General features: G+C 43.4%; 4 protein-coding genes across 4 annotated transcripts; all 4 read left to right on the top strand.

Annotated features, from left to right (window-relative positions):
* The first annotated feature begins 1,510 nt into the window (after positions 1 to 1,510).
* LOC135115674 (pro-resilin-like) lies at positions 1,511 to 2,527 on the top strand. Its single transcript, XM_064032594.1, has 3 exons — positions 1,511 to 1,616; positions 1,775 to 1,831; positions 2,044 to 2,527. The coding sequence occupies exons 1-3, from the start codon at positions 1,605 to 1,607 to the stop codon at positions 2,365 to 2,367; spliced, it is 393 nt and encodes a 130-aa protein (XP_063888664.1). The 5' UTR covers positions 1,511 to 1,604; the 3' UTR covers positions 2,368 to 2,527.
* Positions 2,528 to 4,818: 2,291 nt separating this feature from the next.
* Positions 4,819 to 7,338, top strand: LOC135115675 (pro-resilin-like). Its single transcript, XM_064032595.1, has 3 exons — positions 4,819 to 4,914; positions 5,057 to 5,110; positions 5,373 to 7,338. Exons 1-3 carry the CDS (start codon positions 4,879 to 4,881, stop codon positions 6,591 to 6,593), a joined length of 1,311 nt encoding a protein of 436 aa, XP_063888665.1. The 5' UTR covers positions 4,819 to 4,878; the 3' UTR covers positions 6,594 to 7,338.
* A 3,336-nt stretch (positions 7,339 to 10,674) lies between these two features.
* LOC135115676 (pro-resilin-like) lies at positions 10,675 to 12,431 on the top strand. The gene is made up of 3 exons (XM_064032596.1): positions 10,675 to 10,778; positions 10,925 to 10,993; positions 11,234 to 12,431. The coding sequence occupies exons 1-3, from the start codon at positions 10,767 to 10,769 to the stop codon at positions 12,176 to 12,178; spliced, it is 1,026 nt and encodes a 341-aa protein (XP_063888666.1). The 5' UTR covers positions 10,675 to 10,766; the 3' UTR covers positions 12,179 to 12,431.
* A 2,834-nt stretch (positions 12,432 to 15,265) lies between these two features.
* On the top strand, positions 15,266 to 16,596 carry LOC135115677 (larval cuticle protein A3A-like). The gene is made up of 3 exons (XM_064032597.1): positions 15,266 to 15,357; positions 15,482 to 15,538; positions 15,941 to 16,596. Exons 1-3 carry the CDS (start codon positions 15,346 to 15,348, stop codon positions 16,259 to 16,261), a joined length of 390 nt encoding a protein of 129 aa, XP_063888667.1. The 5' UTR covers positions 15,266 to 15,345; the 3' UTR covers positions 16,262 to 16,596.
* The last annotated feature ends 6,600 nt before the right edge of the window (positions 16,597 to 23,196 follow it).

Consider the following 23,196-nt stretch of genomic DNA (forward strand, 5'->3'; position numbering starts at 1 on the left):
AGGGAAGTCATGAGTAATATAACCCTACCACTACAGTGAACACAGCACTTCGCCTTACAGCACTACATGTGGTACCTATCACGACAATGATTTCTCTTCTTCTCTCTGGGGTCTCGTTACTTCACTGTTTTACTTGGAAAGTTGTACGTCTGTTTCCTTACTTAGTACAAAACAACAGCATTCTTGATTAAACCAAAAGTCCAGACAAGTGTCATCTATTCAGACAAACACTGTCACCTGTTCTGTTCTTTCCGTGACGCTCACATCCTGACGTGTATCCCTGAAATGACTGAAATTCCCTGGTTGACTGAGTAACTGAGTTTGACTACTGTAATCAGATAGGTTGGTTTAGTGTATTATTTCGAAAGACACCACTGACGGGGAGATTAGTGGTAGAGTAGATAAAAAAAAAGTGTTTGTAATTTTATATTTGCTGCATTAAAAATAGTCTTACTCTAATGAAATCAGAAATATGATACAATCATATGCAATTAAAGAGTTAAGGCGTCGCGAACAATCAGTGCATCGGTAATGTTGTCTTGAATTACAGGACGGTGTAAACTACGTCAACTTCCGCTTTTCTCACACGCTGGACGCACAAAAGCCAGCATTGCCTTCGACACTAAATTAAACATGAAATAATTTGCACCAGGTTCAACATATTATGAACCTTTGGTTGATAGTAAAATATCACATGAAATAAAAGAAGTCTCGACGGTCATTTACTGAGTCGCTGGTTTTGTTGCAGTGATGACCACACTGGTGTATTTGGTCCCCTATACAATGAAAAAAAAAAAAAAAATGAGATACAGGATGATGGGTTATGGGGCCACAACACTGAGGTCATGTGTTCCAGTTTACGTTACAAGAGCGTCACTTTTCCCACCGAAAAATGCTGCGAGTCATGTTCGAACTCGTAACCTTTAGACGGTGAATCAAGCAATGTGCCCCAGAGCCACCCTGACCCACCTGATCGCTATGGTCTCCCCACCTCCCCGACCTGTGCATCCTCGGGAGCCGTTTTTCACCTTGCAGGTAAATACTTTAATGATGCAAGTATGAAATAGTTTTGTGGTTTTGTTCTCTTCGCATTCCGCAGCTCAGTGATGGGGTGAGGAACACTACAGTCCAATGGCTGTTTGATATAAGTCATGTGCAATTATTTCACCAGTGTTCTGCTTCACTGCGTTCAAACAAGAAATTAAAGAAGGTAATTTAAGTATGATCGAAATTAACAGAAGTGACATTAACGCAGCGACGGTGTTGTGAGCAAGTTTTTGTTTGGTTCCAGAGATCACCTGCCGACACACACCCACAGGTAGGATGGAGAAGGGAGACGGGTCCTGTCCCGCTGACCCAGCCTGCACACAGGCTCCCACAGGCCACAACTCTCACTCTCGGTTGTGGACCCAACCGGCAAACTAGTCTGCGGGAAAAACATTCTGCCACGCGACCTTGACTTCTTATTCTGCCAGGTTCTTGATTAGATTGTGAAAGAAAGAGTTACACAGGAACTAGGGAAACCACTCTCCTCGTTGGGTATATACGAGTATGCCTGAACCTATCTGGCGTCTGCACACATCCACCGCCACCACTACAGCACAATGGCCGCCAAGGTGATCACCGCCTGCCTTCCCGCGACTATCCACCACTTCTGCACTTGTTGAAATGCTGCCTATACGTCTATAAAGTTCCAGATCAGTTTTGGTGCTCCCTTCACTGCTCTCGCTCCCTCCTGCCACCGCCTCACTAACTCTCTTCTTTCTTCACACAGGCGCTCCTCCTCCTCGCTCTCGTAGCTGCCGCTGCCGCCGAAGGAAGGTCTCGTGAGGTAAGTACCGCGTCGCGTCTCTGCCTCCCACAACTTCACGATACGAAGCTCCGCAGGCCACACACTCCTGAAGGAGCTTGTGGCTTCCAGGGACTTCCTGGCGTGGCTGTGGCTGCCGGGCGAGTCTTAGGCTCTGACTCAACAATGCTGATATGACGACCACCGCCACGGACCACGACCACGTACTAATTATTCACTTTTCTTCCTTGCAGCGCTCCTATGGGTCCTACGACTCCTACGAATCTGAGGAGCCCAAGTACGACTTCAACTATCAGGTGAAGGACTATTACGGCAACGACTACGGCCACCGAGAAAGCCGTGACGGCGACTACACCGAGGGATTCTACTACAACCACCTGCCCGACGGCCGCCTGCAGAAGGTCAAGTACGTAGTTGACGGCTACTCTGGCTTCGTGGCCGACGTCAGCTACGAGGGCGAGGCTCACTACGACTCTGGCTCCTACGAGTCCCGTGGCTCTGGCTCCAGCGAGTATTACAGACCCAGGTACTACAGGGGCTCCGACGAGTCCAAGTAAACGTTCGTTAAGTCCAAAGTTCCACCTCATCTTCATCGTCACCGTCGCCACGGCGCCAAACTCATTCCGCCTCGGGTCATCACGGCGCTGGGACTCCTTCCGCCGCCTTCGCTTTCACCCTCATCCATTATAGTTATTTACAATAAATATTGCAAATGAACCTGGTAATAACGCTCATTTGTCCTGTTACTTAATATTTAAGATACTTCCGCACCTGACGACCAGGTGTCATTAACCTGCAGGCACCTGGCTGACCGCACCGCCTGGCCGTGCTGAGCGCCTCTGACCTGCACCAAGGGCCACGCCCTCACCGCCATTATCCGGTGAAAACTTCTTTGCCCTTTCAACTGTGACTTCCGGGAACAGCTGTCATTCTTCACACCTTTGCATCAGGCACGAGTTTACTTCCGAGGCGTCACTGCGTCCAGGACAACGACAGCTGATAAAAAAAATGACAAAATATGACAACGGATGATGGATAAAGAATGAGAACAAACGATAACAAAAGACAAAGGAATGGTGCTAACTAGGCCTAGGATAATAATTCACTTGGAAACTGGAATATGCATGAAAATGTCTGGCAAAAACTGATGCACTTATGGGGTTTACTGGCCAGCAAATCAATGTCCGACCAGCCTCACCCTAGCCAGCTGTAAACACGTCACTGTAAGGTCCTTCTCTTTACCATTAAATTTATGACTAAGTTAAGACTTTAAGTACTATAACAGGTATAATACTGATTAATAATACCAACGATTTTTCCATTAATATGCCATAAAAACAAAAGTTATAGATATGATCTCATCAAAATAGTCGAAATGCACATTTGTGTGTGCACACATATACAAGTGCATAATTATCCATAGTCTATTAATAATAAGAATGACGGATAAAGGATGACGCACAAAGAATGACAGATCCAAAAGAACGGACAAAAAAGCAGAAAAGTGTGCAAAATGATTTATCAGAGGACAACAATGATCTAAAAGGCTCCATCTCTATATGACTTCCTGCTTCCTTTTGCGCACAACAAGCCACGAATGCAGGGACCTCCTGAAGTTGTGACACTCTGGGGGAAGTGCGAAGAGATTTTATGAAGAGAACAGAAAAAAAAAGAAAAAGAAAATCGAAGAAATAAATAAGAATCTAAGAGACCATCAGGAAGGACACGTCACGTCACGTCACGTCACGTCACGTCACGTCACGGCATCAAGTCACATGATGCTTAAATATACACAAAATTATCTATAAGAAGTTAGGAAGAATAAGAGAGCTGATTGCCCCTTAAATACTTCAGACCTCGTCACTTCTTAACTGCCTAATTATAAATAAAGTAATATACGAGTTAATTATACTAGTAAAGTATCTAATAAACGAACTAATCACATAATACCAAAGAATAACGAGCCAGAGAAATAAACAAGCTAAATATTATAAACTAATAGATAAGATAATTATAAACTAGTAAACAGACTAACTATAAACTCTCTGATGAACCGGCTAATCGTTATGTACCTGGTAAGCTTCATAATTATATACAAGCTAATAGACTAGTTAATTACACTCAAACTACCTAATTATACTTCTAAACTACCCAATTAACTCACTATACCCAATTACTTAACTCAACCAGTAAAAGTAGCCATCAATTCATTACGGGCAGATTCTTTAACACTGCGCTGGTTGTACAAATAGTGTGTGAGTGACAGTTACTGTGAGCAAGGAAATCGTGACACAGTATTACAAGAAAACGTTATTCCTTTCACTGCTAGACATTTTTTTCCCATAATCACTTACAAATTTTTGGACACGTTTTCTTTTACCAAAGCCTGAAATTTGTACAGCCAAAGGACAAAATGAACCTACTATATTTTGTTTTTTTTATGTCTATGCAAACCATTTTGATAGTGCTCTGAGTGTTGGCAAAGAATAAGCTTAGCCGTGAAGGAACCATTGCGATTGCTAAGGAAATGAAGATGTGCACGTGTCGTGATATTTAATGATATTAATCTACCTTGCTGTCTAATTATCAGAAGTATTAGATTTTTTTTTTTTCAGATTTACGTATATCACTTAAGTGTGTGTGTGTGTATGTGTGTGTGTGTGTGTGTGTGTGTGTGTGTGTGTGTGTGTGTGTGTGTGTGTGTGTGTGTGTGTTGAGAGCAGCATGACGTGTTGAAAACTCACGATTTTCATCTTCACTTATTCGAGACGCCAGCTTCAAGTGAGAGCACAAAGATGCACAGGGTGGGGCGGCGACCCCCGCGCCCTGCTGACCTGATCCACAATACCGCTTGTTTCGTCACGCCCTCTGTTGCAATTTCCTCCTATAACCATCAGACCGGTTCACAACGTATAGTAAATGGTCCTACCAATCTGTTTTTTTCCGCTAAAGAATCTCCACAAGCAAAATGGGAACGGTCTTGTTTTACTTTCACCGGCCAGACAAGAACCCGGGAAACCACCTGCCTTCTTGGGTATATATGTTTGTACCCAAGTGATGCTGTACACATGCACCTCCTCGACCACCGCACGATGACTGCTAAGGTAACCACGTGACTGTCTTCACCTACAGCATCTGCTCATGTTCCGATGTTTTCAAAGCCTACAAGCTCGAGGGTGTCTCTGTGCGCCCTCATTCGTACTCTTAGTTCGTTTCGCCTCACCAACTATCTTCCACCCGACACAGGTGCTCCTCCTGCTGGCGCTGGCGGCAGCCGTCGCTGCTGAGGCATCCTACGGGGTAGGTACCTCGTCACTTCTCGGCATCCCGGAAGGGTACCGCCCTCTGTGCATTTCCCGAAGTAGTGGCGAAGCACGCTGGCCACGAGGCTCTCCCGCGCGGATCACATTCAGGCAGGGGCGTCTGGTACCCAGGGAATTCCTTGAGTGGCTGAGGCTGCCGGGCAAATCTCGAGGTCCAAACCGTGAATTAACATTGCCGATATGATGACCACCACCAAGACCACGACCACACCCTAACAATACACTTTGCTTCCTTGCAGGACTCAAGTGAATCTTATGAATCCCACGAGTCTTACGAGTCCGAGGTGCCAGCATACGATTACAATTACCAAGTGAAGGACTATTACGGCAACAACTTCGGCCACGGGGAGCAGCGATACGGCGACGTGACGCACGGCTCCTACTTCAACCACCTGCCTGACGGCCGCCTGCAGACGGTCAAGTACGTGGTGGACGGCTACTCGGGCTTCCTGGCTGACGTCAACTACGAGGGTGAGGCTCACTACGACTCTGGCTCCTACGAATCCGGTGAACGCTACAGGCCGACCTACCATGCAGGCTCTGATGAGTCAGGAGAGTCCCACGAGTCCACATCGAACTACAGGCCAAGTTACTACAGGCCCAGATACTCATTCGGCTCCCACGAGTCTGGCGAGTCCAGACTTGGCTTTGGCTCTGGTGAGTCCAGAGAGACCAGATTTGGCTATGGCTCCGGGGAGTCCCGTGAGTCCCGAGAGTCCAGGTTCTCCTTTGGTTCTAGTGAGTCCCGTGAGTCCGCAGAGTTCTACAGACCGAGGTACTCCAGGCCACGGTACTACAAGCCAAGGCACTCCTTTGACTCACTGGAGTCTGGCGAATCCAGGTTTGGATTTGGTTCTGGTGAATCCGGAGAATCCAGATTTAGCTATGGCTCTGGGGAGTCCCGTGAGTCTGGCGAGTCCCGTGAGTCAGGAAAGTCCCTTGAGTCCGGAGAGTTCTACAGACCCAGGCACTCCAGGCCACGGTACTACAGGCCAAGGTACTCCTTTGGGTCACTGGAGTCTGGCGAGTCCAGGTTTAGATTTGGTTCTGGTAAATCCGGAGAGTCCAGATTTGGATTCAGTTCCGGCAAGTCCCGTGAGTCCGGGGCGTTCTACAGGCCAAGATACTCCAGGCCAAGGTACTTCTTTGGATCCGGTGAGTCTGGCGAATCCAGATTCGGTTTTGGTTCTGGTGAGTCTAGCGAGTCCCGTGGGTTCTACAGGCCAAGGTTATCCGGGCCAAGGTACTACTTTAAGTCCCGCGGATCCGGCCAGTCCAGGGTTGGCTTCGGGTCTAATGAGTCCCACGAGTCCGGCGTGAGGCATTACAGGCCCAGATACCACTCCCGCAACTCCAGGTATGGCCACGGGTCCCGCAGGTCCTACAGGCCAAGGTATTACCGTCGCTTCCGTGGCTTTGGGTCTGGTGAATCTGGCGAGTCGTACAGGGGCTCCTACTAGCCCACTGGTGCCCTTCGCGGAGTCACCACAGCGGGAAGATCTCGCGCCGCCCCTCATCACACCTTGCAGTTACCTGTCTTCTCTTAATTAGATCTCAATTCGTCACGTGATATACCAATAATAAAGTAGGCTTGCACTATGGTTGCGATAATGGTCCGTACTCGGAAACGCTTTAAGTGTCATTAGGACTATTTTCAAATCTCACAGGTAATTACTCGGGTCTTTCTTTATAAGTGCTTTTCCCGTAGATTACGCACAATTTTCATCAAACTATCACTAGAATTCCATGGGGCTTTAAATTGCCAGGAAGTTTAATTAAACTCTGTTAAAAGAAGTTTAGATACCTTTGAGAACACAGCGACGGTTGTACTTATTGTTGGAAAAATACAATCTTGTCTGCTGACCGAGGACGCATCAAGTGGAATAAATGGAAGACGCTCCTACAATTACTGCATGACTGGACAATCTGCCTCTCTTCTGCTCGTTGAGGATCAGTTGCCTATGTAGCAGCATCCTTTCAGCCCAAGCCACGGGAGGCTGCAGCCCCCTCAGCCACCACCCCATCATCCCATCCCCACAGTTGACAACATTCACTTCGAAGCGCGTCATGAGAGAAAATGTTACTAGATTGTAAGGGAAGCTACTCTAACCTGAGATGGTATCAGTAAGAAGCTGCTGATTTCTCATCCACACAGCAAGTAGCTACTTTGTCATGAGATGCTGCCAATAAAAATACGTTAACTTGGATCTCGAATCACACACACAATTTTGGTACAGCGTGAAATAAATAGGCCATTTTGAAGACTACTAAATACTTAAAACTTAATATTTATAATAAAAAAAAAAGACTGACGAACGAACTCTGACAAATATGTACATAATTATCTACATAAACACCAACTAGTTATACTACATCCTATTTAATTCAATACGCAAAAAAAAAAAAAAGTTCCTTTCACCGTTTGACTGCTTTTACTTCTTCCCGGTCTTAATAAATAGATCAGTGAAGGTTTAGAGTATAATATCAAAGACAGCATTCACAGCAAATGCGAGTGATGGAGTGTCTCAAACCTCTCAGTGGCTGTAGCTGCACTTCCCTCAAGTAAAACAACCCACGCTTGCTCAAGTGAAGTGCCATTCTGTCATTACCAAATAGTGAGTAGGTGAAAAAAAAAGAAAAAAAAAAGAAAAAAGAAAATCAATGAATAAAATAGGTAAATAAATACAAAGATAGACAGATAGATATACACAGATAGATAGATAGATAGATAGATAGATAGATAGAAAGAGAGACAGACAGGCAGATAGATAGATCGGTAGATAATTATATAGATAGATAAAGACTAAATAAATAGATAAATGAATAAATAGCCAAACAGACAATCAAATAAACAAATAGTAAATAAACATAACTGACTCGCACATCTTCAGACGTCTGGAAGACGCAAAGGTTAGACAAACAAGGTGATTTCTCAATGACAAACACCAGTTCACTCATCTTCACCATATCTTGATCTTTCGTGTGGCAAGTGCAAGGCTAACGATGGTGATGTAAAGAGCACCTCACGACGACACCACCACCACCACCACCACCGCTACCTAACACACCCTAGAGCAATGTTATTATTATTCTTGATCTGAGCTTCTTATGAAATGCTACACACTGGATATGATGATATTCTTGCATGATTAGGTTTCTCTGGTGTGCAGGAATGTTCTGCACTGCTAGAGCTGCGTGATTTTACCTTCTTTTGTGGGGGGGGGGGGAGAGTGGGGAAAGGTGGTAATTTGTCTCGTCTTCAGGTAGTTTTTTTTTTTTTTCCATGACGTTAAAAATAATGAAATGAGAAAAATAATTGAATATAATTAAAGACAAGCAGGTGTGTAAATAAAGAAAAGACAAAAAAAAAAAAAACAAGGCAGGGGGAATTGTAGAGAATGAAGGATTCCGTTATCGATGTCAATACACTCCTCACAAAATAAATAAATAAACAAAAAAAAGGAATAAATAAATAAACAAATAAATAAATAAATAAACAAATAAAAAATAACTGAATAAAACAAATAATAAATAAAATAACTAAACAAATGAATAAAATAAATGAACAAACGAATAAAACAACTAAATAAATGAATCAGGCAACTATGAACGCCTTAAGAAAACCAACACTACTAATCACGTGAGTACATATGAACGTACACTCCCAAGGACATGAATGCTGAAGGTACACGTTAAATCAGCTTAGCTCAGTAACAGTAACGATAACAATGGCAATAATACTCAACTAAAAAAGACTAAAGTAATCAAAGAAGTAATAATAACAAAACTTTCCAATATTTTTTCCTAAAGCAGCAGTGTCTATTGTGGGGTAAAAAAAAAAAAAAAAAAAAGGCTGCTTCTCGTTATCGTCACCCTTCACATTAGCGAAGATGCGAGGGCGACAGAAGCACACGGCCTCATTACAGGACTGACACCAATAGTCCCACTCTTACAACACGTGGCTAAAAAGTACTTCTGGAAAAGTGATTCCAATAGATTTGCCTTGAAGCGCTACACACTGACAGCAAGATATATAGACTGGTAGATAGACTGATTGACAGATAGATGGATGGGTGGATGGATGGATGGATGATCGATAGATGGATGGATAGATAGATGGATAGGTACAGATAGGTAGATAGACAGATAGATAGATACATTGGTAGATAAACACATCGACACATGAACACATAATGATACATAAAAACATAATAGAGAACAAAGAACACTATATTAATAGATAAATAGATAAATAGATAGATAGATTAATAGACATAGGGAGACAGACAGATAGATAAATAGATATATAGTTACAAAAATAAGTAGATAGATACATAAATAGATAGACAAGCAGGTAGACAGATAAACAGATAGATAGATAGACGCATAGATAAATAGACAAACACGTAATGATAGATAAAACATAATGCGGGGATAAATATCACTATCTTGACACTTAAAACCATAAAAAAAATATAAAAAAAACATTTATGGCACAAAAAAATAAACACTTCATCTCCGTTAAGTCTGTTCACACAAACGCGAGCTCGAAAAGAAAGAAAAACACAAAAGAAAGTAGACTGTGTAACATATTTTCCTTGCAAGTCATCCATTTATTACTTTCTTTTCTTGAAAATATCATGTATAATGCACAGTTTAGATCGTATAACTTGTCCACAATGCACCTTTATATGTCAGAATTGTTAGCGATCTTCTTTACACTTCCCACTCATTAGAAAGTATCTGGGACATTTAAAGAGTTGTATCACTGACAGAAATCATCACCCTCAGTATTACAGTATTGCGGAATGTACAACAAATGAAAAAAAAGAAGCACCATTAAACTATACATCCTTTTCCTATACACTTATATAATTCATACTGCAGCACTTCTCTCATACCAAACGTGTCAGCACCATCTATAGTGAAGCAAGTCAAATAAAGGTAACAAGCTTACTGTACGGTACTGGGAGAAATGCTGTTTTTTCGTACCCCCAGCCTTTCCTTCATGGCCCAGTTTTAAGGTTTGGAGATAGTGGTGTAGGTTTGACATCTGCACCGACCCCTGACTTACGCCCTGACAGGAGTGACAGAAAGCCCGCAACAAACATTCGTACTTCAAGGATAAACGGTACACTTATTTTTCTTAACAGAGCAAAGTTTAACACATGACTTTATTTGACCCATACATGTTAGTTTACTGCTGGTGACATGGGCGCACACACACGTACAAACACACACACACACACACACACACACACACACACACACACACACACACACACGCTGGGTCCAGAGAGTACTAAAAAGCGAAGGTACAAAAGCCCTACTAACCCGTTCTACAAAAATACATTCTTCTCCTTCTCTACGCCACTTCATCAGGTCACATCTAAATAAGCAAACCTGCTGATTCAAATAAACCTAAAAAAAAAAAAAAATTATAGTACCGTGAAATTTCGTCCTGATAATTATAGTTTTGCACATAAAAAAAATTACCATGATCATCCTGCGTGGGGCTCATTCCGGTTTTCGCCAGTCATACAAGAACGAGGCATCCAGCTTCCCCGCCGAGTATAAATACTTGTCCACAAACTGTAGATGCTCACAACCAACTCGACTACCGCCACAAGACAATGACCGCCAAGGTAAGTAAGCACAGGACTGTCGCAGCTTACCCAATCTACTCCTGCACTTATTTTGTGTATAAGGATGTCTTGGCACCTCCAGGGCCGCCTTGGTGCACCCCTCTCCTCCAGTCGTTCCTGCCTTGTTAAACCTTCTCCCCTCACAGGTGCTCCTGCTCGTGGCACTGGTGGCAGCCGCCGCCGCCGAAGGACCGATTCGCGATTACGATCACGATGTAAGTATTGCCCCGCCTCTGTCTCCCGAAGGACCAGGACCCACCGTGTGAATTTAGACGCACCACTGTGACAAACTACAAGACGTTACAACACGACCAGTACTCCCACAGGAGTTTCGGCTCCCCAGAACCTCCTTGAGTGGCTGTGGCTACCGGGCGAGATTCGGGTTCCAAACTGTGACTCGACTTCGTCGATATGATCACAAATACTCTCTAATCGTAAACTTTCCTTCCTTCCAGGATCCCTACGAATCCCACAGGTCCCGCGAGTCCTATGGGTCTTACGAGTCCGAGGAGCCCAAATATACTTATAGTTACAAGGTCAAGGATTACTACGGCAACGACTACGGTCACGAAGAGAAACGTGACGGCGATCTCACTGAAGGATTCTACTACAACCACCTGCCCGACGGCCGCCTGCAGAAGATCAAGTACGTAGTTGACGGCTACTCTGGCTACGTGGCCGACGTCAGCTACGAGGGCGAGGCTCACTACGATTCTGGCTCCTACGAGTCCCATGGATACAACAGGCCCAGCTACCAATCAGGCTCTCATGAGTCTGGCGAGTCTAGGTTCAGTTTTGGTTCTGGTGGATCAGGCGAGTCCAGGTTCAGTTCACGATCACGTGAGTCCCGTGAATCAGACGAGTCCAGATTTAGTTTCGGTTCCCGTGGTTCTGATGAGTCCCGCTTCAACTCACGATCCCGTGAGTCCCGTGAGTCAGGCGAATCCAGATTTGGTTCTGATGAATCAAATGAGTCTCGCTTCAACTCAGGATCTCGTGAGTCCCGTGAGTCTGATGAATCCAGATTTGGTTCTGATGAATCAAATGAGTCGCGGTTCAACTCACGATCACGCGAGTCTCGTGAGTCAGGTGAGTCCAGATTTGGATTTAGTCGTCGTGGATCTGACGAGTCCAGATTCAATTCACGCTCCCGTGAGTCAGGTGAGTCCAGATTTGGATTTAGTCGCCGTGGATCCGATGAGTCCAGATTCGACTCAGGCTCCAGTGACTCTGATGAGTCCCGATACAGATTTGGCTCTGGTAGATCAGGCGAGTCAAAGTCACGGAAAGATTCAAAAGAATTCCGACGCTCCGGTTCAGACCACGGGTCCGATGACGGTTTCTTCCTGGACAGGTACCGGCCCCAGATCCACTACAGTCCTGCCTATGGAAGTAAGTAACACGGGACCTCGCCGGTGATCTCATCATGATCACTACTTGTCACATCATCCGTCGCAACCAACAAGTCAATATACGAGTACCTCACTTTTCGCCCTTCATCTATTTATAGCCTTCATGTCTTGCACTGATTATGAAAAAAAAAAAACATTACGTATCAATAAGCGCCCCGTCGACTTCTGTGTTCATCAGTATTATTGGTTGTCACCTGTGTAATGAAAATGTACGATTGTGATAAACTCGCAAAAATAAAAACACAACTTTCATTTTCCTCTGACCTTAAAAGCAATGAAAACTCGATAAACAGCGAGTAAAAACAATGAGGTTATAATCACTAATGCTACTGTACCCTGTAGCAGGAACAGGTTTCAGAAAATGAGAACACCAGTTGTACAAGAACTACCGCCTGTTTGTGGTAGCGTGACTTAGGGTGACTAAGATTGCTGAGTGCTGTAGAAGGGTGGCAGAAATATCAATAAGCATTAACAACTTACATTTTTACAAGCATCACCACCACCACCACTACTACTACTACTACTACTACTACTACTACTACTACTACTATTACTACAAATATTACTACTACTACTACTCCTACTATATCTACTACTACTACTGCTGCTATAACTAGTACTACTACTGCTATTACTGCTACAACAACAACAACAACAACAACAACAACAACAACAACTACTACTACTACTACTACTACTACTACTACTACTACTACAATACTGCTACTTTTATTACCACTACTACTACTACCACTACTACTACTACTACTACTACTACTACCACTACTACTTCTGCCCCCACAGCCAACAAAGTGAGGCATCTTCTCCATGACACTTAAAATCTTCACGAACAAGCCTTTTCATGGAGCAGGAAGCGTGACAAGGCAACCCGTGGCGGTCCTGCGTATACTGCCAGTGGTCACCAAACCCAGGCTGATGAGCGCTGCCCTGTAGCCTGCCCAGTGTGGACAAGGTTATGAGTGTGTTAATCTTTTACCTCTGTCACTTGAGACCCCACAACGTAACTGCATAGTTCATCATGGAGATTCGTTTTCTATGAGTCAGTTATTGCTGTTTTTTTTTTTTTATTGTTTTGCTTCTATAGTGTGGTACTGAGTGTTAGCTTCGTGTCAAGATGAAATGGTTGGGTGAAAAATAATAAGAGTTCTTCTGAGTTTCTGATGTTAAGACATTGTTTGTAGGGTCATTATTACCTTTACAGATATCTAGTAAAAAAAAACAAAAAACAAAAAAACAAAACACTTTTATATTAACTACACAGCACTTTCTACACACACACACACACACACACACACACACACATTAAAAAAAAAGAAGTCATTACTGCTTTCAATTTACACCATCGAGAAGTGAGCATTGGTGGAAAGGGAGGCGGAGGAGAAAGGATCATGCACTTAACCGGAGACTGACAAAAAGTGGTAACCGAGGCACGGGTAAGTGGTGACGGTTCTTGTGACCTTGCGTTGGCTTTTTCTTGCGTGAGAGGCGGGGCCGTGCTTGCTGTTTCCCGTGTGGAGTGCCAGTGCCAGTGGAGGGGCAAAAAGACGGAGAGAGGCGAGCACTGTTCCTAATACTGTGTGTGTGTGTGTGTGTGTGTGTGTGTGTGTGTGTGTGTGTTATTCACCTACTTGTTACCCACCTGTATACTATGACAAAGATATAATGGTCTGGTACTGTCTTCGTGCTTATACTATTTGATTTTTCTTCAGTTTTCTACAGTATTTCTTGGTGTGTGTTGTTTACTTCATTGTTGCCTACTTGTATACAGAGCGTGAGGCACACTGGTCAGGTGCTGTCTCCATGTTTGCAGTATTTGAATGCTTATGCTGTCTTTTCCTGAGTTGCTTGTAACTTGTAAGAATTTCTGAGTTTTGGAAGTTTCAACGCATTTGGGATAGCTATCTAGTGAGCGCACACGCGAGTCTCTTTAAGTTGCTCATACGACACGGAATCAAAGAGTTCAAGATTCGCTACCAATAACATTAAACCCATTTTTTTTCAATGAACACGAAATATCATTACAACATATTGTATATCAAATAGCTCAGGAATGAAAACACTTCCTGAAGACAGCGGCAAAAGAGAATGTGGTGAGGATTAATTGAATATTATAAGGGGTACAAAGGAAGGTTTTAAAAGTCTACCTCATAACATTTGTATCACCTTGACGCTGAGTTGCAATGAACTTTTATACACACACAATTTCCTGCCCTAGGCGCCATTTTGAGGAGGTAATGACGGTGTACTTGTGCTGCTCAAAATGTGACAAAAGTTCATTTGATTTCGAGAAAGTATGTAAGAGAGTGAGAGATAAAAAACTAGTGTAACTTTCATTCTCTCTCTCTCTCTCTCTCTCTCTCTCTCTCTCTCTCTCTCTCTCTCTCTCTCTCTCTCTCTCTCTCTCTCTCTCTCTCTCTCCCTCTCTCTCTCTCTCTCTCTCTCTCTCTCTCTCTCTCTCTCTCTCTCTCTCTCTCTCTCCCATACCGTAATCAATCACATCTAATACAATACAACCACCATCATTGGTCTAAGACTCAAAAATATCTCCAAAAACACCGACAAACCACCACCACCACCACCACCACCATCACCATCTCTACTAGAGTTCCAAGCACACCACGTAGACAAATATTGACCTACATCACCAGCCTTGTTTGCGGGCGCGAGGAGAAAGGTCCACGCCTATCTCTGTGGAGTGGGCCAACGATTAAGACACACAAATCAAGGAGTCGCACGCAAACATAACATGAAAGGTCTTCAGAATCATTTACATATTGTAGGTCTGGCAAAAAGAAGATTCATACAGAGTTTAATGGCCTTAGACCAAGTGAGTCGGTTCGGTGGGCTGCTGAAGAGGATCTCACCCAATCACCTCGGCGCGCCACCAACCATCTGAATCTCCACCAACGGTTCTGGCGAGTAAAAAAAGTCTTCTTTCACTGCCTAACCTGAATGTAGACGTCTGGATCCAGGACACAAGGCCGCGCAGTGGCACTTACTGAAAGGAAAATTATTCTTGCGCCTTACTATTCCTACAAGAACCGGAGACACCGGTTGCCGGCTCAGACTGAACTCTGATATAAAATCCTTCTGCTTCTCAAGTTCGTCACAATCTCTTCTGCCGTCACAGCACAATGACCACCAAGGTACCTCACCGTCACAGCCTCTCCGTCATTCTCCTGCATTTTTCAAATATTGCCTGTAAGCGCCCCTCACTTCCCTCTCCTTCCCCCACCCAGCACTTTACTAATTCTCTTCCTCCCCCCACAGGTGCTCCTCCTCCTGGCCCTAGTGGCAGCCGCCGCCGCCGATGGACAGTCCCAAGAGGTAGGTACTGCGCTACATCTCCTGTAGGACAGTCATGGCGCTTCCTGACACTGACGAAGGACGTCTGATCCCAAGGGTTCCCAGCACAACCTACACTCATCTAAAGGCGTTTGTTTCCCCGAGACTTGCTGCGACTGACGGACCATGACCCAAAGGCCACAAGCACCCAGCCCCACTAGACAGGGTGGCTGCGTCAGTTCAACGAAAGAAAACGGAAGATTCAGCGGGAACAGTGATAAATTCATAAACTCAGCATTCTAGAACATGGAGAGCTACGCTGTCAAACATAACAGACGACTATGAGTAGTAAATTTCCCGCTTGTTATTATTACGACCACACCGCTGCTCTGACCCCCGGCACACCCCAAGGCCGCCCTCTAATGACCATTCCTCTCCCTGCAGAACCATTATGACGGGTACCGGGACGACCCTCAGTACGAGTATCACTACGGCGTGCAGGACAACTACGGCAACAACCACGGCAAGCAGGAGTCGCGGAACGGAAAACGCATCGACGGCTCCTTCTACGTGTACCTTCCTGACGGCACCATGCAGAAGGTGTACTACTACGTGGACGGCGACTCTGGCTTCGTGGCTGACGTGCAGTACGACAGGGCTCACTACGACAGTGACGAGAGGCCGCACGACAGTCCTGAGCGTCGCGAGGGGCGGGGGAGCTACAGGTCAAGGGAAGACTCGAATGAATACGGCGATCGAAGCTGATTGACTGATTGATTGACTGATTAACTGTTAAGGTGCAGCATCAACGGGTTCTTTTGTGATTGTTGCAAGTTCAAACCAGCAAGTGTGGAGATACAGGTGAAGGTAACAGGTGTGGCGATACAGGCAACGGTACAAGTAATGACAGGACGGATGTGTTACTTGGTGTAGGCGTATGTGTCATGTTGCTCGATGTTTCTGCCTCGTACTAATGTTTTCTGCATCAACACCACGTCACTCTGCGTCACCGCCATCGTCATCACCACCGTCATCAAGCACCACGCACTAGTCATGTAATACAAAATATATATCTTGACCAAAAAAGTATTCAGATAGAAGCTTTATTTTCTATTTCCTTTAAGGCTCGTATCCTTCTCCTCCTCCTCTTCCTCATCTTCCTCAAAAAATATCTGTTTTTTTTGTTTCTCCTCTTCGAAGCTGTCCCCTTTCTCTTCTTCCTCTTCCTCATTCTTCATACACATTCCTGTCTTACTTCTCCTCCTCCTCCTCCTTCTCTTTTTTTTTTCTTCTCCTCCTCCTCCCCCTCCACACAGACTACTCTTTCCCCTTCTCTTCTCAGAATGCTCTTTCTCTACCTTCTGATTCGTCTCTCATCTCCTTTCTCCTCCTCTATCCTATGTCTCTCACTTTACATTATTAAGCCGTGTAAGTTATCACAGACAACCTTGTAAATGCCAGAAGTGGTACTGGTATTTACTCTTCCTTTGTGTTCCTCTTCCTCCACGCAGACAGCCTTGCTCCACCGCTGCTTAGTCATTCACGGCACAAACCACTCCCGAATATAAATCCCAGGAACGTTTACATCTCCTTTCAAAGTGTCCAGTCCCTCATGCTCGAGTCTGCACAATAGTAATGACAGCATGACAACACAAAAACGGTTACTTTTTCTTAGTTTCTTATCGCCATTGATTTTTTTTATTTCCACTCTTTATTTGAACAAAACGAGAAAAGAGGCTGTGACACAGTTATTCGGAGGAAATAAAAGGAGCAAGTGTATCGTACAAAATGCTAGAATGTGAGCTTTCGTAAAAACATCGACAAGAAAAAGGAAAACGTAAGAATAAAAAAAAAAAATCCAGTTACAGATCTATTAAATGCAAGAGTACAAGTATTAACTTATATGTTAAATGTTCGACTTGTACATTACGTTTGCATTATATATAATACACAACACTTTCTACAGTGGAGTTTATACACTTTTCGTAAAATAAGTCTTATACACTATTTTCTATGGATTCTCTTGTTTTGCTTCTCTTTTGCAGCAACAAGAAGTGGCATTTGCAAACTCTCAAGCAGGTCAGAGAAACTAAACAAAAACTTCTCCAGGGCAATGACTGCCCGGGTCTCCTGGCAGTGCACGGCGATGACCGGGGCGCGGACAAGGACGCTCTGCCTCACACACCAGCACAAAGACGCGCCTCCCACAAGTATACACACACACACACACACACACACACACACACACACACACACACACACACACAGGCCAAGCCATTCCTACAGCCTACAATTACAGGCCATAAATCTCAATGAAAACGAAACATTTTCTTATATATTTAGAGAGACATGTTTCAATAATTTAGAGAAAAACTTGTATAACTTTATATGCCAGCACGAATAGGCATTTTATGCTTGCCTGACACTAATCTTATTGATGAGGATAGAGATGAGTCTCATAAAAGGTTTATGTATAATGAATACATTAACATTATTTGTTAATAAATGTTAATATCATTCATATTGTTGTTACTGTTGTTGTTGTTGTTGGTGCTGTTGTTGTTGTTGTTGTTGTTATTGATGGTTTGTTGTTTTTGTTATTGATGGTCTGTTGTTGTTGTTGTTGTTGTTGTTGTTATTGTTGTTGTTGTTGTTGTTGTCGTCGTCGTCGTTGTTATTGTTGTTGTTGTTGTTATTGATGGTCTGTTGTTATTGTTAATGATGATGATGTTGTTGTTGTTGTTGTTGTTGTTGTTGTTGTCGTCGTCGTTGTTATTGTTGTTGTTGCTGTTGTTGGTGGTGGTGATGTGTTGTTGTTCGTTTGTTGTTGATTTCATAATTTTTGTTACTGTTATTACCATTACTGTTATTATTGCTGTTCTCCTTTTCCTCCTCTTCAACATATCTCCCTGATCATCACCACCACCACCACCACCACCACCACCACCACCATCATCATCATCATCATTTTTCAGAAATGATAACAACAAAAAGAACTTTCTATCTCTATTTCCCTCTCGCTGGCATTTCGTTTCAAGTTCTGCCATCACCAAGCACCACTCAACATTACTTCTTTTCTAAACACTTCCTCATATGCGATTTCAGACTTATCACTCCGGCCTACAATCACTCTCTCTCTCTCTCTCTCTCTCTCTCTCTCTCTCTCTCTCTCTCTCTCTCTCTCTCTCTCTCTCTCTCTCTCTCTCACACACACACACACACACACACAGAGTACTAGCCAGCCTTTAACTCGCACACAGCCAAGTCTTGACACCATAGCACTCCTGTACGTTTCCTCCTTTCTCGCCTTCACGGAGGGAGTGAACGCTGCGGTGACTTTTTACGCGTCGGTTCTTTGGGTATTGACTTTCTCCTTTCCCGGCGGCAAGCATATGTGGGCATCAGACCTTCACCAGGGAACAAGGAACTGTGGATCTGCTCGTCATTACAGTTTTGTTTACGTAGACAATCTAGTTTCAGATGAGATATAAAATAGTAAAGGGAACTAAGGTAACCGATAACAGAATTGTTCGTCTTCACTATTTTATGACAATCTACAACATCTACTAGAAATAAGAAATGCAAGAGTAGTGAAGGAAATCAAAAGACGCAGAAGAGCAAAGGCGAAGGTTCCTGCCCTTAGTGACTATGTGGTTTAAAGTAACCTACTTTTAAGACATTTTTAATATATATATATATATATATATATATATATATATATATATATATATATATATATATATATATATATATATATATATATATATATATATATGTTCGTTAATAGGTCTACTTATCAAATGCAGCAAAGGCGTGGATTACTGTGGGTAGAGAGGTTGTTGATTAGATTGCACTGATGACTGTGTGGTTTTAAGTAAGGCACATCAAGGCAAAAGGAGTCTGTCTGGAGGAAGAGGAGGAGAAAGAGGAGGAAGAGGAGAGAGAGAGAGGTTTGTGTGGAAGAGGAAAAGGAGAAGAGAGAGGTTTGTGTGGAGGAAGGGGAGGAGGAGCCGGAGGAGAAAGCAGAAAGAGAAGTCTGTCCAGAAGAGGAAGAAGAATAAAGAAAAAGGGATCTGCTTACATAAGGAAAGGAGTTTCCTTTTTTTTTTTTATAGAGAAGGAGGAGAGTTAAACGTTTAATGAGAAACAAGTTCTTTCAATGAGGTTACCTGTGTGACTTTCCATCTCCAACTGTACCCAGAAACTCCGCGTCACAAGATAATGGTTCAGGTGAGAGCAATGTGTGGCCCAGAGCAGCGGACACAGGATGACAAAACACTGAAATTGTAGCTTTATGACGATGTAAAGGGTTACTAGCGAGAGACAAAAACTGACAGGCAGGAACAGATTGGCAGACAGACAGGTAGATAGATATGCCGTAAGACGATGAACACTTCCCGCAACCCACGCAGTAGTAGTAGTAGTAGTAGTTAGCTTATTAACCATAGAATTAAAAGTGCAGCAAAATTTCTATTACAAGTATAAAAGGTAAAAATGAATATCTCTACCTTTACCTAACTACAAAAAAAGACAAATCGGACAAAAGTCTACCCGTACGTGCAATACAGCATGCCAATATACCAAACACTATTCAGGTAGAACGAACCACACTAGATTATCAAAGTACATAAGAACATAAGGAAGCTGCAGGAAGTCGGCAGGCCTATAAGTGACTGTCCTTGTACGAAATATAGCTACCTGCTTCCACTTATCATCCACAACCATAAATAGATCTTTTTTTCTCTCTCTCTCTCTCATTAAGCGTACCGACTGAGAATTTCATGAACACATCCACCCATCCACCAACACACACACACACACACACACACACACACTGAAAAGGTAGACAAAGACAATAGTGCAGGTGATATTTTACTCTACAAACTGCATTTCATTACAAGTCTGACCTCAATTCAATCTGGTGCGATCCGCTAAAGTCATGGGGAGGATCTGAACAACCAAATAATCAGTTCTATATATTAACCAATCCCTTTCTATTTCCAAAGTGGTGATTAGCAATTCTTCATTGTCAGTACGTGGAACAAATTACAGCACAGCCGCTTCTGGTATGAAGTGATCCGTGCGAATAGTGTCACTGTCGATATCACAATACCTCTCAGATCCTGGTACTAATAGAATGGCACTGTATCGGACAAGGTTTTAGCAGCCTCTTGTGTGTCAGGAACAGTATCAGTGCTTCTATATTCCAAGTTTCACTTTCCCATTATATCGCAGTGCTTCTCAAATCCCGTCAGTAAATGAAATTGTAATGTAATGCACAAAATTTTAACAACTTCAAGCAGTACATTTATACTTCAGTACTCACAGGCTGCTATGTCACAGCACTAGGGGAAAGAGGTAATGTTAAACAGGGATTATTTCTGATAGTAATGAAATGGTGCTATAATGGTAAAAAATTTAACAGCTTCACATAGCTTCTGGAGCACTGACGTACCCACAGGCAATGCACTATTATCCCATTACTGGCTGGCTACCAATGTCGCAGTACTTTCCCACCTGTCAAAGAGGGGAACAAAGGTAATGTCAAGAATGTAGTAAATCTCAGGAGGCTTGTATAAATTAAGATCAATGTCAGTTTACTCAGGTGTGTGCACGTAGCATACAATTACCCCATAACCTTTTGGCTATCAAGGTAGCTGTAGTATTTCAAAGAGCATTAGGAGCAATACAATGATACGACGGTGACCCACTAAGGGGTTCACGTATTGCCTCCACGTACACCTCTACAGCAAAATGTAAACTCCTTGTCAGTGAATCAGTCAGTCAATGAATGAATCAATCAAACTGTATAAATTTCTGTTCGCAGCTTTATAAAGAGAACCTTAATTAACACACAAGGTTCGATCAGCGTCGACCTTATTCCCGCGGCGCCAGGGTGACAGTCAATCACTCAATCAGTCAATCTAAATCTAGGGCTGATTTTTCTACGTATCTTTTATCGAGGACCTTTAAATATAACCAACAATGTGAATTGCCAGAGAGAGAGAGAGAGAGAGAGAGAGAGAGAGAGGGGGGGGGCGGGGTAGGAGAGAGCACACGCCAAAGGAGCGGTGACAGGTGAGCTAAATGACACAACAGGAAATTATTAACTCTCATGGTTGATGGTAATTTCAAAGCTGTTATATGATCGGTGGATTTTTTCCGGTCTCCGTCATTCGCACTGCGACTTCAGCATCGCCTCATCTTTATTGCAATATTTTTTTGCCAGCAGCAGCAGCAGCAGCAGCAAAAAAAAAAAAAAAATTACAAATAATCTTAGGATAGACATTAAACTAATATGAGAGAGAGAGAGAGAGAGAGAGAGAGAGAGAGAGAGAGAGAGAGAGAGAGAGAGAGAGAGAGAGAGAGAGAGAGAGAGAGAGAGAGAGAGAGAGAGGAGGGGGTGAGGGAGGGGGGTGGGAGAACGTAAAAGCTGGTTTAGACGGTGCTGTTTTCCCACCCGGCAAGTTCCAGCCACCCGGAGCAGCCGGCGCGTTTCAGCCGAAAGCATTCACACGGTCGAGAGCAGTCGCTGGCCCGCTGTCTCGCCCAGCATGCACACATGCTGGGCCGCTGGCTTCCTCAGTGACGATGTAAACATACCAATTCCGATTCTATTTTCCAAAATTTTTGTAAATGAATTTAAATATTTTATTTATTTATTGTATATAATAGTACATTCAATCGCTATTACTAGAACACTTTCCAGCGATATTCCTCCTATTTTTTAATTTTATATTGGTAGTTGTACTCATTTGACACTGGAAAATTGCCGGGATTGCAGCCGATCAGAACGAGAGTGGTTTCCCGGCTGGTACGGCAATTCAGCAAATCCCGGCTAAAAGCAGCCGCGAATTGCTCCGTGTAAACTCTCCTGAAGAAGAACGGTTCTTCTTGTCAGCTCACTCCCCGTTTTCTATGAGTTCATGTTTCTATGAGTAACTAACGCAGACACGTTCTTATTTTTCCCTGCACGCTATTGTCGTCTCTTTTTACCCATTTTCTGTAATAAGGCGAGATTAAGAGTATAATGAATGGCCCTCATTGTGTCCTTCCATCAGCAAAACAAAACAAAAACAAAACAAAACAAAAAGTGGACAGAAATGGAAAAAAAAAAACAGATGTAGAAAACTTCCATGTGGCCTAGTAATGAGATTTTGAGGGAAAAAAATAATAAAAACTGCTGTATGGAGAGAGAGAGAGAGAGAGAGAGAGAGAGAGAGAGAGAGAGAGAGAGAGAGAGAGAGAGAGAGAGAGAGAGAATACTTTTATTCACAAAATATTTACAAGTTTGTGAATAAGACTGGTTTATCTTTTCTAATTTTAATCAGCTTATATAATTCATCTTCTATTTATCCTTTCCTTTCGAATTTAATAGAGGAAAATGAGAGAGAGAGAGAGAGAGAGAGAGAGAGAGAGAGAGAGAGAGAGAGAGAGAGAGAGAGAGAGAGAGAGAGAGAGAGAGAATCTTCTTCACCATCATGTTCCTTTATGTTCCATGTTCCATCACGGGTGGGTGCGGGAAGGTAGTGTGGGGTTTGGAGGATGAGTCATGCTGCACCCAAGGTTGGACAGATGGATGTGCAGGGAGGATGCGGGAAGGTAGTTTGGGGGGTTTGGGGATGAGTGATGCTGCATCCCAGGTTGGACAGATGGAGGGTGCGACTCCAGTGTGTGTAAGGCTGAGTCACGGGGGGGAT

This window comes from Scylla paramamosain, chromosome 29 (assembly GCF_035594125.1).
Source record: "Scylla paramamosain isolate STU-SP2022 chromosome 29, ASM3559412v1, whole genome shotgun sequence".
Lineage (NCBI taxonomy): Eukaryota > Metazoa > Arthropoda > Malacostraca > Decapoda > Portunidae > Scylla > Scylla paramamosain.

Excerpts from the sequence above, each read along its gene's own strand:
- LOC135115674 (XM_064032594.1), top strand. Across the intron at positions 1,832-2,043 it reads CCGAAGGAAGGTCTCGTGAG|CGCTCCTATGGGTCCTACGA; the intron begins GTAAGTACCGCG and ends TCTTCCTTGCAG.
- LOC135115675 (XM_064032595.1), top strand. The coding sequence starts at position 4,879 with ATGCACCTCCTCGACCACCGCACGATGACTGCTAAG. Across the intron at positions 4,915-5,056 it reads ACCGCACGATGACTGCTAAG|GTGCTCCTCCTGCTGGCGCT; the intron begins GTAACCACGTGA and ends CACCCGACACAG. Across the intron at positions 5,111-5,372 it reads CTGCTGAGGCATCCTACGGG|GACTCAAGTGAATCTTATGA; the intron begins GTAGGTACCTCG and ends GCTTCCTTGCAG.
- LOC135115676 (XM_064032596.1), top strand. Across the intron at positions 10,994-11,233 it reads TTCGCGATTACGATCACGAT|GATCCCTACGAATCCCACAG; the intron begins GTAAGTATTGCC and ends CCTTCCTTCCAG.
- LOC135115677 (XM_064032597.1), top strand. Across the intron at positions 15,539-15,940 it reads CCGATGGACAGTCCCAAGAG|AACCATTATGACGGGTACCG; the intron begins GTAGGTACTGCG and ends CTCTCCCTGCAG.